This window comes from Xyrauchen texanus, chromosome 14, assembly GCF_025860055.1.
Source record: "Xyrauchen texanus isolate HMW12.3.18 chromosome 14, RBS_HiC_50CHRs, whole genome shotgun sequence".
Classification (NCBI taxonomy): domain Eukaryota; kingdom Metazoa; phylum Chordata; class Actinopteri; order Cypriniformes; family Catostomidae; genus Xyrauchen; species Xyrauchen texanus.
In genome coordinates this window covers 29,009,253-29,028,065 of record NC_068289.1, presented here as the reverse complement: position 1 = coordinate 29,028,065, position 18,813 = coordinate 29,009,253, and the positions used below count along the sequence as shown (strand labels likewise).

The 18,813-nt window shown below is 43.0% G+C and overlaps 1 protein-coding gene across 1 annotated transcript in view; it reads left to right on the top strand.

Moving 5' to 3' along the window:
- The first annotated feature begins 1,875 nt into the window (after window positions 1–1,875).
- The window catches only part of LOC127655031 (sodium leak channel NALCN), a 162,416-nt gene continuing 145,478 nt past the window's right edge, over window positions 1,876–18,813 (top strand). Inside the window, exons 1-4 of the mRNA XM_052142622.1 lie at window positions 1,876–1,944; window positions 5,529–5,620; window positions 5,779–5,840; window positions 7,250–7,390. Coding sequence (XP_051998582.1) covers window positions 5,799–5,840; window positions 7,250–7,390 — 183 coding nt within the window. The 5' untranslated portion in view covers window positions 1,876–1,944; window positions 5,529–5,620; window positions 5,779–5,798. The remainder of the gene's footprint in view (window positions 1,945–5,528; window positions 5,621–5,778; window positions 5,841–7,249; window positions 7,391–18,813) is intronic.

Here is an 18,813-nt window from a genome sequence, read left to right as displayed (position 1 = left end):
AATTTATTAAATGCATGCATGATATGTGGTCTTTTCTACTACACCATATGAGGAACAGTGGCCATTTTGAGGAGAAAAAAAAACACAACTCTGAAAATACAACCCTGTCACATTTCTTCACATTCAACCTGTGATGGGGTAAAGTTATTCACTACATTTATGAATATTGCAAGAAAAATTTGGAATAGTCAATAAATTATAGTCATTACAAATTCTATATACTGTATTTACTTCAATGGTAAAAATATGTGGGTGCAAGTAGCTTAGTGGTGGGTGAGTTGTGACAGGGTTTAGACGAAAGTGATACTATTTGATCATTAAAATGGGAGCACAATTTAAAATCAATGTATTGTTTTCTTAGAACAGCATGACATGTTAAGGGCTGGCGCAAAATATATATATTTTTTCATAAAAATTTGAATTTAAATTTGTTTCAACAAAATGAATGAGACCATAGACACATAATTTAATTATTTGTAACTTAAATACAAAAAATTGAGAAAACTGTCATAAATGTTAAATGAGGGAAACACAAGCAGAATGTAGATTTTTATTTTATAACATTAACAAATATTGAGTAGAATTATTTTCAGACAACTTCCATTATGTCTGTTACAGGGTTGAGAACAAGAAGTTTCCAAGTCAGAAAAAAAGGAAATAATAAAATAGCTTTGATGCCTGAGGTGGGAAAATATGATTTGTTGGAGGTTTAATGTGTGCCTAATGTTGTGGATTATTCAGACAATTAAACAAATTTAGTTGAACAAAAGTTGAAATATAACCGAATACCATGGAATGAACCAATTAAATTAAAAAAACTATTTCAAGTAATTTGGATATCTTTCACCAATGCCTACTCATTCATTACTCTATTACCATGGTACACAATAAAGAATAATACAGAAAAAAAAAAAAGAAAACAGAATAATAAAAATAAATATTTAATGAAGATTCTGGAGAAATATTTTTTATTGCCCCAGAGGTACTTCCGGACAAATAGACTGCACTATGCTTAAAAGAGCTGTCTGTTTTTCCCATCTAGAATCCACTTACAAATGAATGAATGAATGAATGAATGAATGAATGAATGAGCGAACGAACGAATTAATGAATGAACAAAACAAGTTATATAGCAACAGGCAACTGTGAAATTAACATGGTAGCTTACTAAGAGTGATTCAAGGAATCAAAGAATAACAAGACAATTATTTAAAAATGTAAAGGTTGTGAAAGGCTATTAGCAGAAAACTGTAAAACTAAGCATAAGATCCAAAATATTGCAAGTTGGACGCCAGTTACATCAAAGTATTGTTTTTGCGCGTCTCGTGATCAAACTTCATGACGTCAACCTGTGCCGTAATCGCCATATTTGATTAGGGAGCTTGCCAAATGATTCCATTGTGAGTTAATAACAACAACTTAGGTCTGTTAATTACTCAAAAGAGATCGCATGTCTTTAGAATACTTGGCATGTAGTGCAATTACGTTAACTTTAACTATGGTTTTATTGTGGTGTTTCAGTTCTTTTTGGGACTTGACAGCGATTAATTCATTTTTTCACGAAATGCCAAACAGCCGTGTGGATATCATTCAGGGTTAGGGACACAATAGCGTTAGAAAATAATGACAGAATCTTTTTTTTTTTTTTGGCTAACTAATCCGCTAATTTAGTAGTTTAATATAAATAGTAAATAATATAACGTTTAACAATTACCAAAATTATATTTCTAACACAGTTTTTTAATTCAATGAAATTTGATCTGCTTTCAGAATGAACTATGCAAAAAATATATAGGCCTGCGGGATTTCATCCCGTGCGCTCTGCTGTAGTGGGTCACGCGCGTCCGGTGCGCAGCGCTCTCGAGGCTGCTGTGGCTGAAGTTCGAGCTCCATAGAACGAGTCATGGACTATACACCGCACTAACGACGATACTTCAATAACCAGTAAGTCAAAAGAGCCTTTGCCCCCTCTTTTTTCGCCTTGAGAATTCGCTTACAGTGTCATATTAGAGATGTATTTTGTTTTGTTCGGCTTGTTTGCATGTCTACCAGGAAGTGTATGCACCGACTGCGCAGCCAAAGGCCTTTGTTCAAAAATACAGCGCTGGATTTAAAATACTTTTGGATACGCTTGTGACACATTTAGACAAGAACGTATGCAACGACATGTTCAACCTGGCTTTATATTTTATTTAACGCTAGTGTTTTTTGCGTAAGAGGTTATTCAGTGAGAGGGAAATCGTCTGCAGCTCTGCTCTCCTCTGTTGCCATGGTAACCCTGTAGCAGCAGGAGGAATCTCCTAGCATCAGGGCTGATGTCATTGCGTTCCTGTTTGCCACATAGCCTAAACTGAATATGTTTTGTATATTTTGCTATTACATCTAAATGATATATCTTTGAAGACAGGTGCTGTAAAATGGCTAGCACAAAATTAATTTGTTGGATATCTAGTGTAGGTCAGACAGATGCAGGGTGTTTAAATACATAGTCACGTGGTGCCGTTTGGGTCAGTTGATTAAATCACACTTGATTCTGATTCGTTGGGTCCAGATGATTGTTGGAATATTCACAAAGCTTAAGAAATTTGTTAATAGGGACAGACAGAGAAAGAACAATATGTACTTTTGGGCAGTCCCTACCAGGAAGTAGGTAGCAACTCAGGTCTTTCTTCAAAATCAAACATTATTTTAACATATTTAATATTATTTTAGTCATGTGATCCAGCTTGTGATTAGCATTAGTAATGGCAATGGGTGTTCATTTTATAAGTTTAGTTGTTTTTGTATAACGTTATCAGTGGTAGCTACAGGCAGAGAGAAGGATGCAATTTCCCTTTTGTCTCTGGCTTTTCTGTAGTTCATGTACATAACTTGGTTCAAGCATAATGCAAATGAAAATGTGATGTAGGAATGAACATCTAATCTAGAGAAGGTTTGCAATGTTTTAGGCTTGCAATATGATGAACAAAAAACTAGTAAGTGATTTCTTTTGACCACAATTTGGTAATATGTTGCCCGTATTCATTGACTAGTCCAATTGTTGCGTCTTCTTAAAGGAATCGTTCACCCAAAAACCCATTTACTCACCCTTATGACATCCCAGATGTGAATGACATTCTTTCTTCAGCAGAACACAAATTAAGAATATTTCAGCTCTGTAGGGTAATGTTTACCAGCATTTTGAAGCTCCGAAAGCACATAAAGGCAGCATAAAATTAATAATTGAGACAACAGTGGTTAAATCCCTATCTTCAGAAACTATATGATAGGTGTGGGTGAGAAAGAGAGCAATATTTAAATTATTTTTTTTGCTGCCTTTATTTGCTTTTTGAAGCGACAACATTTTGGCACCCATTCACCTTGCATTGTGAGGACCAACAGAGCTGAAATATTCTTATAAAAATCTTAATTTGTATTCTGCAGAAGAAAGAAATTCATAAACATCTGGGATGGCATGAAGATGAGTAAACAATGAGAATTTACATTTTTGTGTGACCTATCCCTTATAAAACAATAATACTTAGACCTTTTTCACTTTCACAAAGAAAGAATGTGAAAAGAAAAATGTGATGGGAGTCTCAGCCCACTATTCATCATCATTGTGTTTTGGAACCCAGTACACTTGAATATTACATTATTGTATATTATAATATTATATTGATTATTATTAGTATTATTATTAGGGCTGCAACTAACAATTATTTTGATATACGATTAATCTAAAGATTATTAGAACGATTATTCGTCTATTCGGTTATTATTGCAATGATTAATCATTAGCTCTTAACCAATTATTCAGCTTGTCTTAAAAGGTTTTATTAAACGTGCTTACTAAAAATAAAGAGGACAAAATCATCTTTTAAAAATACCTCTAAATGACATTCTCTGAATTAAAGGGAAAAAATACTTTAAGTTTAATTCAGTAAAGAAATTCACTGCAAAAAATCCTATTGTTGTCAAGTGTTTTTGTCTTGTTTTACATTTAAAATTGTCTAAAAATCCTTAAAACAAGATACATTTACTAAGATATTTAGACTTGCTTTAAGAGAATGTATCTTAAATATAAGTGTATTTAAAAAAATTGCTTGCCGGTTCCACACACAAACATACACACACACACACACACACACACACACACACACACACACACACACCGTCAGCTGCGTGTGGCTCTCTCTCTCCTGAACTGCCGCAGCCGGCTGGGCTTTATCCCTCTCCTCGGCTGATTAGCCCGATTGGGGGCCGGCTATAGATATCTAGATAGAAAAATTATCTGAGTTACAAGACAACATTTTCAAGATGGTTGCGTGCTAGTTTCTCTGGTGTATCTCATTTACATTTTTACATATTCTCCTCCTTTGTCCACAAATACCTTTGCCATGTGGTGTATTATTTTTATTTGTATATTAAGTTGTTGCGGCCAAGCATATTTGGAATTATGCAAAACTGAAATTAAAGCGAATCTGCAGCACTTTAAAAATTATGTGCTCAGTGCATGTAAGCAAATGTTACTGAACTCAGAGCACATCTGTTATTCTGAGCACAAGACGAAGAGTTGTGAAGCACAGTACTGCAATGTAGCCACTGAAAACACTGTAGTAATGCACTAAAATGATACAGACTGGGCAGAACAGTGCGCATAAACCTTAAAGCAAGCAGTACTTTAAATGAATTAATTTAATTAAATCGTAGCACTTTGCGGTTTAATAATCACACAAGGTCATATCACGATTTCGATTTTATTTAGATTATTTGTGCAGCACATTTTAGAAACCAAAAATTCCCTTTTTGGGGATAGAAAAAATAGAAAAGCTAACTGCTTATGTAACAAATGAGCCTAAACTCATGACACAAGTGGATCCCTGCATCCACCATTAAAATGTTTAGTGATTACATCCTGCCTTTAGGCAAATAGTCCTTTCTCAAAAAGTTAATTGTAGTGTTCTGCAACTTACTCCCACATTACTGCACTTATACCCTGTTATTTTGTCTTCAAACCTCTGTCTATCAACACTTTCTAACTGTAGCAATTACTTGACTAAATGCCTTTGACTACGAAGGAGCTGTTCTGAGAGGGCCACAATGTTCTTGAAGCAAATGCAAGACCTTTAAGATACAACTTACTTTTGTAGACTTTGCAGTGTAGCAATTTTTTTTTAATGATGTGTGAAATTAACAGGTTGACAGTGCTTACTGTTTTAATTTAAATTCTCACCCTGCCAAATTCTGCTAAAATTACCTTTAAATGACCTTGATGTTTCAATATTTTATGTTAAGGCTGACTTAGAAATGCATACCCAACTCAGGCAGAAACACTTCATCAAGTTGCACAGTGTTTTAAACTTGACGTTTACACATGCATCAGGACTCGACATGTGAAATAATTTGTGCTGTTGGCTATTTTGTGTTGATATCACATGTAAAGGTCAAGTTTTCAGATGTTATGTTCAGCATTCATTGACCACACTTATTTATACGTAATGGGGTCATCAATAAAATAAAAGACTTGCTGTATTATGTTATTGCAGGACAGGCCTCAACTCCACCAATCAACTGTCTTTCATACTGAATTCCACCCCTCTCTATGCCGGGGATGAATGCACCAATGAGGAGCCTGACCGTGAGTAACCTGGTCCTAAAATCTCATCCGTTCATGACTCCTCCACTCAGTGTTGCATATATGCCTTGTCTGATGTGGTGGACATTATTTGTCGATATAATTGTACCCATTTGGTACACCATATGCCATGTAAACTAACTGTTGTGTGTTATTTACAGGGTATGCCTGATCGCATGTTATGTGCAGTGCTGGAGCAATTTCAGCTTTACTTTTCCCGTTGGTATGTGCGCTTTGTTTCAGTGAGTGTGTGATATCCATGTTTTTATTATTGTCCTCTGTAAGAATGGCCCATTTGCCAATATTCTGCAATATCGGTTGCCTGCCATTTTATGTTATGGTGAAGATCCAGTGTGATCTTTGCAGAGGGTAAGTCTGTATTTCTGTGTGAGGTCAACTGTCTTTGTTTTATGCACATCACATGCTTGGTTGTGTTTAGCAGTGGCTGTGCAACTCTACAATACATACTGTCTGGTACCTTACAGTGCTTTGTTCTCATGCTGTACTGTACAGCCACAATGAAGACATAGCCCAAATCTGTTTGCTTGCCAGTGTAGTTATATCTCCACAAGACGTGAGGTCATTTCTTATACCAAATAATTACAACAATTAGCATTTACTTTATCAAATGAAATTGACCCCCCACCCCCAATAAAATTAAATTGCACTTTTCCTTCCCTATTAGTAGCCTACACCTTGGGCTGGGTGATAAATCTATACTGATATTGAAAAATATATCTATTTTCAATATCAATACGTAATTTTTTATATTTAGCCTATGTTCTACATCTAGATGATCAGATCAGGTAGTGTTGCTAAAAACATAAGCATTTCGGCAAAGTTATACACACAACTATCTAACTGGATCACAGTTATGAAAACAGTCAGTTAGGAAGTTGGCTTGCATCATAAGCCCTGCTGTAATGTAAACCAGTAATGAGGAATTTTCTGTTAATATGATATCATTATGTACAGAAAAAGACAGTACTGATAATGCAATTCAGCTATTGACTGAACACAACAACAACTCTGACATCAACACCATTGCTGTTTATTTAAGTACTATTTAGTTAGCCTAAAAAAAAATTCATAACATATAGTGCTGCCACATGCAAGAAAGTATTTCTTCTTGTAATGTTTATTGTTGGTTGACAATTCAACTTATGGTGCATTACCACCATCTACTGAGCTGTAGTGTTGAGTGCCACAAGAAAGTCTTTCAGTGGAGTCAAACGTCAGATGAAGATGATGAATTTGGCAAAATTTCATCGAAAGTGGTCGCACAACTTATGTAGGATTAAATGTATGTAGGAGTATACTTTAAAAATAGCTTACCCTATGGAGTTTACTCATACTGTAAAAAACAAGTTATATTAATTCTTGAGGTCTAACAAACATGTTGAATGCATTTCCTCCCCCATTATTGTATACTGTGATAAATATTGATATTGAACAAAACAAATATATTGTGAATATGTTTGGCCATATCGCCCAGCCCTACTTGCAGCACATAGAGCACAATAGCATCAGCATCCAATAAAAAACAAATCTGATGGTAACAAACACAATTTGAGCTTTGGTCGATGTGTCATTTAAGTTATCGTTCGTGGCCAATGTGCTCCTGTCTTTCAGATCCACTCTCTCTATAGCACAGCGAGCCCAAGCATGCTGAAGCGGAAGCAGAGCTCACGGGTCGAGGCCCAGCCCATAACCGACTTTGGGCCTGACGAAACACTGACCGACAGTGCCGACATTCTTTGGATCAACAAACCAGTATGTAAAGAAGTCACTGAAGCCTTGTTATGTGGTAGTAGTTCACAGAAATATGTGGTCCACACCCCACAAAAAGAGATTTTTGCAGCAATCAACAGCTAACACCATGTTCTAATGTGTGGCACTATGATACATCAACATATTAATCTGGGTATCCCCACCCACAGTGACATCACACTGGTCCAGTATTAAATGCCCCATAGCTGTATATTAAAAGAAAATTTTACACAAAAAATAAAAACAATTCCGTCATCATTTACTCATCATCATTATCATCATCATCATCATCACCCGGAGGATTTTCTGATGTTCTGTAGAACACAACTGTTGGAATAAATGCAAGAATGTATGACATAATAGCAGCTAGGATTTTCAGTGAATAAAAACATAAATACGGTATAGCGAAATATAGCATGCAAATCATATAGACAAATGTGATGTTGGGGGCGTGGTTGTGTGTCTGTTTGTGAGAGAGGAGTGATGTAGCTTGTCAAGCTGGTTGACGTGATTTCTAACAGCTGATTCTCTGAACATGAGTGTACAGCATTGGCGTGTGTTCGACGGAGTGTTCGAGATCTAATGAGTGTTTTCCACTGAGCAAGGTGATTAAAACCCTCGTCGGCATCTAGCAGAACCAGTAGCAAGCCCTCAACGAGCTTTGGCTTTAGTAGGAACAATGCTTTCAACTCCTGCTCCAGGCCCAAGTGGAGGACCGACATGAGGGGCTTGCTGCGGTTGCCCCGGAGCCGGTCTTGTCTGTCCAGCCGGTCACCCTTATGAGTATTGGGCTGGCTGACGGCCCCAAAACCTATCTCGATCTCTTTGAGAATATGGCAGAGGTGTTGGAATGGCTGCCTTGCCAGTGGGCGGTCCGAATGTTGCCGTTACTCTAAATGGAAGCGCAGCTTGCGGCCCAACAGCTCCCCGCTGCCAACCTCCTCGTCTACGCTGAAGAGAGCCATTTTCAGCGGGTTGGCCAGACAGCACTTCCATGCCCTGAAGCTGAGCAAACACGGCCACACGTTTGCCTTCGCTCAGCAGCTCTGGGATGCCTGCTGGAAATTTTTGCTGGCGGAGGAACCCCGCAGTGCCCAAGACATCGTGAACAAGGTGGTACTAGACTAGGTTATCACCCAGGTGGTACTAGACTAGGTTATCGCCCAGCTGACCCATGGTATAGCCGAGTGGGTCCAGTGTCACCGTCAGGCTGGGGCGTATCAGATTGTAAATTTTGTACAAGATGGGGCATTGGGCACAAATAGTCATGTGAAGGTGCGGTGTGAGCATGGGGATATTCACACATATGCAGTGGTTACCATTTGAGATACTATTCAGGGGGAGAAAACATAGAGTGGAGGCTGCGGTTAATTCCCGCCTCACCCATCTGCTAAGTTTTGGGATGAATTGGCCTGATTTCAAGAATTTTTTAAGTGAAATATGTGCAGATGGGTCCTTTGAAATAATGCCTCTGTGTGCGATGCTATGGCTGGGGAGGCGGTGCCAGGGCCATCTACGTCTGCTCTGCATCAAAATGACACAAAGGAGGGAGTACCTGCCCTCAGGGAGTTCCCTGTAGGGGATTTCCCTATAGAGTAGTCATGTGATGAGTCCATTTGAGATACTATTCAGGGGGAGAAAACATAGAGTGGAGGCTGCGGTTAATTCCTGCCTCACCCATCTGCTAAGTTTTGGGATGAATTGGCCTGATTTCAAGAATTTTTTAAGTGAAATATGTGCAGATGGGTCCTTTGAAATAATGCCTCTGTGTGCGATGCTATGGCTGGGGAGGCGGTGCCAGGGCCATCTACGTCTGCTCTGCATCAAAGTGACACAAAGGAGGGAGTACCTGCCCTCAGGGAGTTCCCTGTAGGGGATTTCCCTATAGAGTAGTCATGTGATGAGTCCCTCAAACTTGCATTTAACCAAGTGAGATGGTCAACAGCTCCATCCTAACGTTGCACTCTCATACCCTTATTTGTGGGAAGCTCTCTTCCAGGTGGCTCACCATAATCTAATTGCCGGCAATTTTGGACAGGAAAGAACACTTAACCAAATTATTAACCTGTTTTTATTGGCCAGGCATTCACATGGATGTTTGCAGCTGGTGTGCAGCTTGCTGTGAATGTCAGTTGCCAATGAACCCTCTACCGCTAATCGAGGTACCCTTTGAAAGAATTGGTATGGACCTCATCGGGCCATTAGAAAGGACCACACACGGACATCGCTTTGCATTAGTTCTGGTGGACTATGCGGCACGATATCCGGAAGCAGTGCCCCTGCGCAACATCTCAGCACATAGTGTTGCAGAGACACTTTTCAGAATTATCTTCCAAGTGGGGATTCCAAAGAAATCCTCAATGATCAAGGCACTATATTTATGTCACGAACAATACGTAAATTAACAGATTATTAGGTATTAAATTGATTCGTACAAGTGTTTACAAACCATAAACAGAAATCCCTGAAAAATATGATTCATAAGTTCATAGAAATTGGGATAAAAGGCCCTGTTGAACCCCTGTTATTTGTAGTTCGAGAGGTCCCACAAGCCTCCACAGGGTTTTCCCCATTCTAACTGCTGTATGTGTGTCGGAAAAGTGGTGTGCTTGACTTCATATGGGAAGCTTGAGAGGAGGGGCCATCAAACAGCAAAAATTTAATAAAATCTTGATCATAGAGCAAATGTCCACACTTTGGGTCAACTAACACAGGGGAATTTGTTCCAAGCTCAGGAACGTAAAAGCTGACTGTATGACCGGGGCACTCGACTACAGGAATATAAAGATAAAGTGCTTGAATCACTGCCCACCTCAAGCTCTAAATTACTCGTCAAGTGGCAAGGGCTTTTTGAGGTCACACGGGAGTTGAAGATCTCGATTATGAGGTTAAGCGAATGGATAGGGGTGGAGCACATAAAGTTTACCAGCTTAATCTCCTAAAATCTTGGAGGGAGCCCCAGTCCTATGTGGGGACCAACTCTAACCATCACAGCTCACAGACGTAGCCAAGTTACAAGCGGAATTCGCAGATGTTTTCTCGCCACTCCCTAGTCGCACAAACCTCATACAGCACCACATTGTGACCACCGGGGGTGGTGGTTCATAGCTGCCCCTATCTGTCTTCCTGAACACCCAAAAAAAAGGAAGAAGAGGAAGAGTTAGAGGCGATACTAGATATGGGGCGTAATAGAAGAGTCGCACAGTGATTGGGCCAGCCTGGTGGTTCTGGTACCTAAGAGGGATGGGATGGTCCGGTTCTGTGTAGACAATAAAAAAGTGAACAGTACCCATTGCCCCGGATTGGCGAATTACTCGATCAGTTGGGCGCAGCTCAATTTTATTAGCCACTGGATTTAACGAAGGGTTATTGGCAGAGAAGACTGTTCACACTGTTCAGCTTACATCAATTTGTGACTCTTCCATTCGGTTTGTTCGGGACCCCTGCCGCGTTCCAGCGTCTCATGGATATCTTAATTTATAGTAATGATTGGTGGCGACACATGCAACATCTGAGAGTGGTCCTGAGGTCGCTGCGACGGGCGGGGCTTGTGGCCAACCCGAAGAAGTGTGAAATTTAGTGGAAGTTCGGTATATGGGATTCCACTTGGGTCATGGGCAGGTCCATCCACAAGTTAACAAAACCACAATGATCGTGGCCTGCCCATGGCCCAAGACCAAAAAGGAGTTGAGACTGGCGGGCTGCTACCGAAGATTTGTGCCTTGTTACTCCATCGGCTCCACCTCCAGAGCCTTTCAGGCCTTCGCCCCTAAAGCCTCCTTCGGCTTGTCACCAGCCCCCTGACTGATCTCACTAGAAAGGGGGCTCCCAATCCGGTCCAGTGGATGTAGTCATGACAACAGGCTTTCCTAAGAATATAATCTGCACTTTGCAGGAGACCACTTTTACATGCTCCAAACTTTTCACCCCTTCCTTTATTTTTCAGTTGGATGCATCTCACAGGGGGCTGGGCGCAGTGTTCTTGCAGGAGTTGGAGGGGAAAGAGCGACCGATGCTGTACATTTGTCGTAAACACTCGCTGAGGGAAACTAAATACAGCACAGTGGAGGAGTGTTTAGTGATCAAGTGGGCCATCCTCACTCTGCGCTACTACCTGCTGGGGTGGGCCTTCACCCTTTGTTCAGATCACACCCCACTCTAGTGGCTCCACCGGATGAAGGATACCAATCAGCAGATCAAATTTGAGGTGATCCATAGACCGGGGGTGTTTGGCAGGCTGGATGTTATAAGGAGCCTCCAAAAACTGCCTAGTCCTTCAAGACCAAGGATCATTCGAGACTTGTCAATTTGCCAACCGATGCTTCAGCAAATAATACAGCATTTTTGAGAACAATGTTCTCCAAAGACAAATTGGAACGATTTTGGGCATTTCTCCCTCACAGTGCACAATATAGTTAAAAGATTCAAGGAATCTGGTCAAATCTTGGTGCATAAAGAGCAAGACAAAAACCACTTCTGAATGCGTGTGATCTCTGATTCCTCATATGTCACTATCTTAAAAATCATCATTCATCTATAATGGATATCATGAACATGGGTTTGGTATTACTTTAGTAAAACTTTGTTAGTCAACACCACTCACCACTGCATCCACAGATGCAAGTTAAGACTTTACTATGTAAAGGAGAAGCCATGCATCAACACTGTCCAGAAGCGCTGCTGACTTCTCTGGGCTCGGTCTTATCTTAGATGGAAAGTAGAACAGTGGAACTGTGTTTTTTGGTCCAAAATGTCCACATTTCACAAAGTCCATCCAGCACTTTTCCAGTCTTTTCCAGGGACGTCCTTGCATTTTCCAGCAGGACAACTTCAAACCACATACTGCCTGGATTTCAAGTGCATGACTGTGTAAGCAGAGTGCTGGTGCTAGATTGGCCTGCCTACAGTCCTGACCATCTCAAATTGAGAATGTATAACGCACACCATCCGTCAACAAAGCACACCATCCGTCAACAAAGACCCCGTAAAATTGTTCTGCTGGAGACCTACATAATGGATGAATGGGGAAAATGCAGCTTGCTAAACTTAACAAACTTGTGTCTTCAGTGCCCAAATGCTTAATAAGTGTTAATAGAAGAAATTATGTTTCACAGTGGTAAACACTCGACTGTCCCAACTTTTTTAGAGCGTGTTGATTTGAAATTACTGTACAATAAAAACACAATGCAATTAAAAGGGTAAAACATCATATAATGTGTAGTTGTAGAGCCTTCAATATAGCAAAGGATGAATATAATTTACAAATCACTTATTTTAGTTTTTATTAGTATTTTTTCATACTGTCTCAACTTTTTTGGAATTGGAATTGTAATTTTGTTGTTTAAAAAACAGCAGCATGAACATCATTCCAAACATCTTCTTTTCTGTTCCACTGAACAAAGTATATCGAGTTGAACAAACACTAGGGTAAGTAAATGATGACAGAATTTTCATTTTTGGTGAACAATTCTTTAAGCATTAAATTTGTTCTGTTTGGCTATGTGGCTTTTTTTTCACAGCACTTTGAAAAAAGTACTTGATGCATCACTATGGATCCAGAAATACGACAAAACAATTTGAATTTGAATTGTGTAAATCTGAATTATAGACTTTTGAATTTGAATTATAAGTGCGATTTTGCCAAATGTAATATTACGTTGTATTTTAAATAGGTTTGAATTTGAATTTTTGAACTCCAATCCTGGACATTTCATATTTAACCAAATTGAATAGTTTTTTTTTATGGCACAATTTTGTAAATATGTATTTTCAAACAGCACATTTTTGGTTCTTACACTGTAAATATTCAGATATACAGAAAGTGGGTCAGAGATCAAGCTTCCGTGTTCCACAGGGAAGAGTACAGGGTCTCGGAAAAGTCGAACAGAGCATTTTAGCCAATTACAGGTCAAGGTGCAATAATTCTCTGCCCCAAGTGTGATTCAAAAGGTCGCCATTCTGACCATGAAGTGGTTCTTAAACTTTTATGATTTATATATTTATGGTTAGCACATTAGCACATTCTCAGCACATGAGACATTTGTCTAAGCGTAATGTTCATAATTTTATTCATCATTATGGTCACCATTATGAAGGCATTTCAACGGCATTAATCCGCGTGCGTTATTGATGCTCGCACGTGCGATAAAGAACTCACAGGCGCGTCAATAATTCGCAACCCTCATGCGAATTATTGACACTTGCCACAGTAGTTAATTGCCGCACGAGGAAACGGGAAGATTCCGGGCGCGCATGACATCTCCTGAGCGCGCAATACAAGATCTCGCACGCGAGGATATGCCTGACAGCACGCGCAAGACAATTTCCCAAAATCTTTCATCTCATCTGCTGCTTTTGCTCCCTCAAACACTTTTGTTTTGGGCAGTCGTGGGGTGGGCTTTGCTCTTTTGATTTGTAAACTAGAATGTCATTGGTTACTTAGTCAGTGGAAGTCATGTATCATTGGAAGTCTTCTTTATTATAGTTTTTTTTTTTTATTATTCTTGTATGAACATCAACAGAAAGACAGTCATACCTGAAAGATTTACAAACAAAGACTGAGATTACAATTCAATTTACACATCATATTCTCCACAACATACCAAACAATAAATTACAAAAAATTAGTAAAATAATAAAAAATAAAAATAAAGTAGGGGAATAGGAGAGTTTTTATATTACAAAACCAGTCCTTTAACAAAGAATACACATATTTTGCTTTTGGATTTTTCATCCCACTCAATGTCTCTAAATACATTGAAAATTCCTCTGTTTCATTGTTCAGTTCTTCCTTTTTCCTTGTGTGGCTTTACTCTATCGCGCGTGCGAGAATCAATAACGCGCGCGGATTAATGCCGTTGAAATGCCTTCATAATGATGACTAAAATTATGAAAGAGTAAAAAGGCTTATTATTAACAATAATCAACATTACCCAAAATTGAAACTTTTTATGCTGCTTGTTTAAACTTATTTTGTAGCTTTGAAGATTTATGACAAGAACACATGAAATGTTCCATTTAAAATTATTCTGACAGTCAAACTAAAAATAAATGGCATAATGTAACCCGCACAAGAAGAGACAGTCACAATGTAAGTCAAAAACTGCTTTTATTAAATAAAGAGCAGGCGAAGGTACAGTAGGGATATTCCAGAGGGAGAAAGGTCGAGGTAAGCGTAGGGTCGAGAGCCGGGGAATCAAAGTGGAGTAAAGGGGCAAATCCGGGAGAGAGCGGTCAACGAGAGTGGGGAGGTCGAAGCCGGGAAACAGGATCATAGGAACTAGACGGGACTAGGGGGGAGCAAAAGACAGGGGAACAAGGGGAGCTGGCAAGCTAAGAGGAGGACAAGAGGAGTTCAAAACTAGACGAGACTAGCGGGGGGCTCCTGACAGCCGCGCTCGGTTGTGAGGAAGTGGTGCTGGACGAACCCAACAAACAAAAAACCCTGAACAGACAACCCACAAAACACACAAACAAAATTGAGGGCAGTCCAAGGGGCACAGAGGGAAATGTGTCAGTCCATGGGGTCAATGGGCAGTATCAAGGCAAGGTCTTGGGGAACATAGCGGACAGGCGGGTGGTCGGGAGATCTAGGGGGCAGCCGTAGGGCAGAGACAGGGTCAGGGGGTCTGGAAGGCGACTGGAGGACAGGGACTGGGTCCGGGGGTCTGGAAGGTGACCACCGGACAAGAATAGGGTCCGGAGGCCAGGGAAGAGGCCACAGGACAGGGAGAGGGTCAGGAAGTCCGGGCTGAGCCGTGAAAGCGGTGCCGTCAGAGCGGCACTGTAGGCGGCTCTGGAGGTGGGGTTCTGGAAGGCTCTGGAGGTGGAGCCGAAGGAGGCTTTAGGGGCGAAGGCCTGAAAGGCTCTGGAGGTGGAGCCGATGGAGGCTTTAGGGGGGAAGGCCTGGAAGGCTCAGGAGGTGGAGCCGAAGGAGGCTTTAGGGGCGAAGGCCTGAAAGGCTCTGGAGGTGGAGCCGATGGAGGCTTTAGGGGGGAAGGCCTGGAAGGCTCAGGAGGTGGAGCCAATGGAGGTGGCGCCGTGGGAGGTCCCCGAGGCGACGACCTGGCAGGCTCTGTAGTCTCGGGGGGTAGAGCCGTAGGAGGCTCGGGGAAAAAGGTTGTGGAAGACTCGAGAGGCTCTAGAGGTGGGGCCCTGGAAGACTCGAGAGGCGAAGCCCTGAGAGGCTTGGAAGGGGGTGGAGCCCTGAAAGACTCGAGAGGAGAAGCCCTGAGAGGCTTGAGGGGAGGAGGAGCCCTGAGAGACTCGAGAGGAGAAGCCCTGAGAGGCTCGAGAGGAGGAGCCTTGGGAGGCTTGGGAGGAGGAGCCCTGGGAGGCTTGGGAGGAGGAGCCTTGAAAGACTCGGGAGGAGAAGCCCTGAGAGGCGGCGCTCTGGGAGGCTCGAGAGACTTGAAAGGCAGAACCCTGGGGGGCTTGGGAGGTAGAGCTCTGGGAGGCTTGAGAGGAGGAGCCTTAGGAGGCTCGAGAGGAAGAGCCCTGGGAGGCTTGAGAGGAGCCCTGGGAGGCTTGGGAGGAGGAGCCTTGGGAGACTCGAGAGGCGGAGGCCGTGGAAGACTCTGGGGGTGGAGCAGAGGCTGGCAGAGCCGTGGAAGACTCTGGGGGCGGAGCAGAACCCGGCAGAGCCGTGGAAGACTCTGGGGGCGGAGCAGAACCCAGCAGAGCCGTGGAAGACTCTGGGGCGGAGCAGAACCCGGCAGAGCCGTGGAAGACTCTGGGGGCGGAGCAGAACCCGGCAGAGCCGTGGAAGACTCTGGGGGCGGAGCAGAGGTCGGTAGAGCTGTGGAAGACTCTGAGGGAACCTCTGCGGTCTTGAGCACAAGACGAGACTGGGGAGAGGGGCCCTCTTCCTTCTCTTGCGTCCTCGGCCAACAGGGGACGTGGCCATGGGGACGGTCGAGGCTACAGGCGCTGGCTCGCCGACCGTGGCGGGTACGGGCGCTGGCTCATTGACCGTGGCGGGCATGGGCGCTGGCTCGTTGGCCGTGGCGGGCATGGGCACTGACTCTCTGGCCGTGGCAGGCATGGGCGTTGACTCGCTGGCCGTGCCAGGCTTCGAGACTGGGGCCGTGACAGGCCTCGGGACTGGGGCCGTGACAGGCCTCGGGACTGGGGCCGTGTCAGGCTTCGGGGCTAGGGCCGTGTCAGGCTTCGGGGCTAGGGCCGTGACAGGCCTCGGGACTGGGGCCGTGTCAGGCTTCAGGACTGGGGCCGTGACAGGCTTCGGGACTAGGGCCGTGTAAGGCTTCGGGACTAGGGCCGTGTCAGGCTTCGGGGCTAGGGCCGTGTCAGGCTTCGGGGCTAGGGCCGTGTAAGGCTTCGGGGCTAGGGCCGTGTCAGGCTTCGGGGCTAGGGCCGTGTAAGTCTTCGGGACTAGGGCCGCGACAGGCTTCGGGACTAGGGCCGTGGTAGGCTTCAAGACAGGGGCCGTGGTAGGTTTCAAGACGGGGGCCGTGGTATGGAGCGCTGGTTCAGTGTCTGCCTCCCCCACAGTAAACGAGGAACCAGCGCACAGTAGGGCGAGGTCAATAAACTGAGCCAGGTTGAGAGAGCAGCGACCACCAGGCATGAATGATGAGGCTGGCTCATTCAGTCCAAATTGAAAAATGTCTTTCAGAGCCACCTCATCAAAATTCACCTGGTTGGCCAGTGCACAAAAATCCATAATATAAGCCTCCAAGGATTGGCTCCCCTGGCGCAAAACCAAGAGTCGGGCCGCTGGCTCCATAATGTCAAGGACGTGCGTTACACCACCGCTGCCTTGCACGAAAAACTCTTGGCAAGCGCCGAAGAGCCGTCAAACCTCTCAGGGGTTGAAGGCTCACGGCTCAGAAATGCACTGGAGGCATAAGCGGGCTCAGGGGCAGACACAGGTGAAACAGGGTGACATAAGTCAGACAAAGAACATACCTGCTGCCCCTGGGCATGAGCTTAGTCCTGCCTCCAAACTGTAGCTCCTCGCGCCGAATGTGGCGTGCTTCTCCGCTCTAGTGAGCTGCGCTGAATCCTCCAGCGTGACGCATTGTGACTGTCTACGGTGAGGTTGGTTATTTTGTAACCCGCACAAGAAGAGACAGTCACAATGTAAGTCAAAAACTGCTTTTATTAAATAAAGAGCAGGCGAAGGTACAGTAGGGATATTCCAGAGGGAGAAAGGTCGAGGTAAGCGTAGGGTCGAGAGCCGGGGAATCAAAGTGGAGTAAAGGGGCAAATCCGGGAGAGAGCGGTCAACGAGAGTGGGGAGGTCGAAGCCGGGAAACAGGATCAGAGGAACTAGACGGGACTAAGGGGGAGCAAAAGACAGGGGAACAAGGGGAGCTGGCAAGCTAAGAGGAGGACAAGAGGAGTTCAGAACTAGACGACACTAGCGGGGGGCAAAGACACGGGAAACTAAATACAATAACCAACAACCGTGAGACGAAAGGGTAGTGATATATATAGGGGCAAATGCAGGTGTAAACCATGACAGGTGATGAGACGAGTGCAGGTGAAACTAATGTGCAGGAGTGCAGATGACGTGAGTGCAGGTGTTCATAATGTTCTGGGGGATTGGAAACGCATGAGAAACTCGAGGAAGGGAGATTGCCTACGAGCATGTGAGCGAGTAGGAGCAAAGTGGGCGTGAGGGCTCGAGCGAGCAAAAAGAGCATGCGAGCTCGAGGGGGCGGACCGAGCGTGGGAGCTCGAGGGGGCGGAACGAGCGTGAAAGCTCAAGGGGGCGGAGCGAGGGAGCGGGGTTCGTGACACATAATGACTAAACATCAATAGGGATGTGCACTCTCCATGTGAGAATGACAGTCATCCTGTGTTTGTAACGCTTGTTGGAGTTCGGTGTCTAAATAAGCCATTAAATGCCTTACAATAAGCCTACAATTTGCATGAAATTATTTGTATAATGTAATCACGCCTGCTATATCACACACATCTGAATGATCATTCGTGATGTTCATGGCTTGAGCTCAAAACGCACTTACAAAGTGTTTGAAATAACATCCGACTTTGATCTGATGTGGATTCCGATCACAGAATGAAGCAGAATTACATTCATTATTGAGTAATATGTGATGCTTACTCTTACGCATACTTTCATACTAAATATAATTAATACTAAAACAAATACCAGAGACAGCTTAGACAAAGGTCTCATGTGCTGAGAATATGCTAACGTGCTAACTATAAAAATATAAATCATAAAAGTTTAAGAACCACTTCATTGTTAGAATGGCGATCTTTTGAATCACACTTGCGGCAGAGAATTATTGCACCTTGACCTGTAATTGGCTAAAATGCTCTGTTCGACTTTTCCGAGACCCTGTACTCTTCCCTGTGGAACACGGAAGCTTGATCTCTGACCCACTTTCTGTATATCTGAATTTCTGTGGTTAGAATTTTAGAATATTGAATTTGGT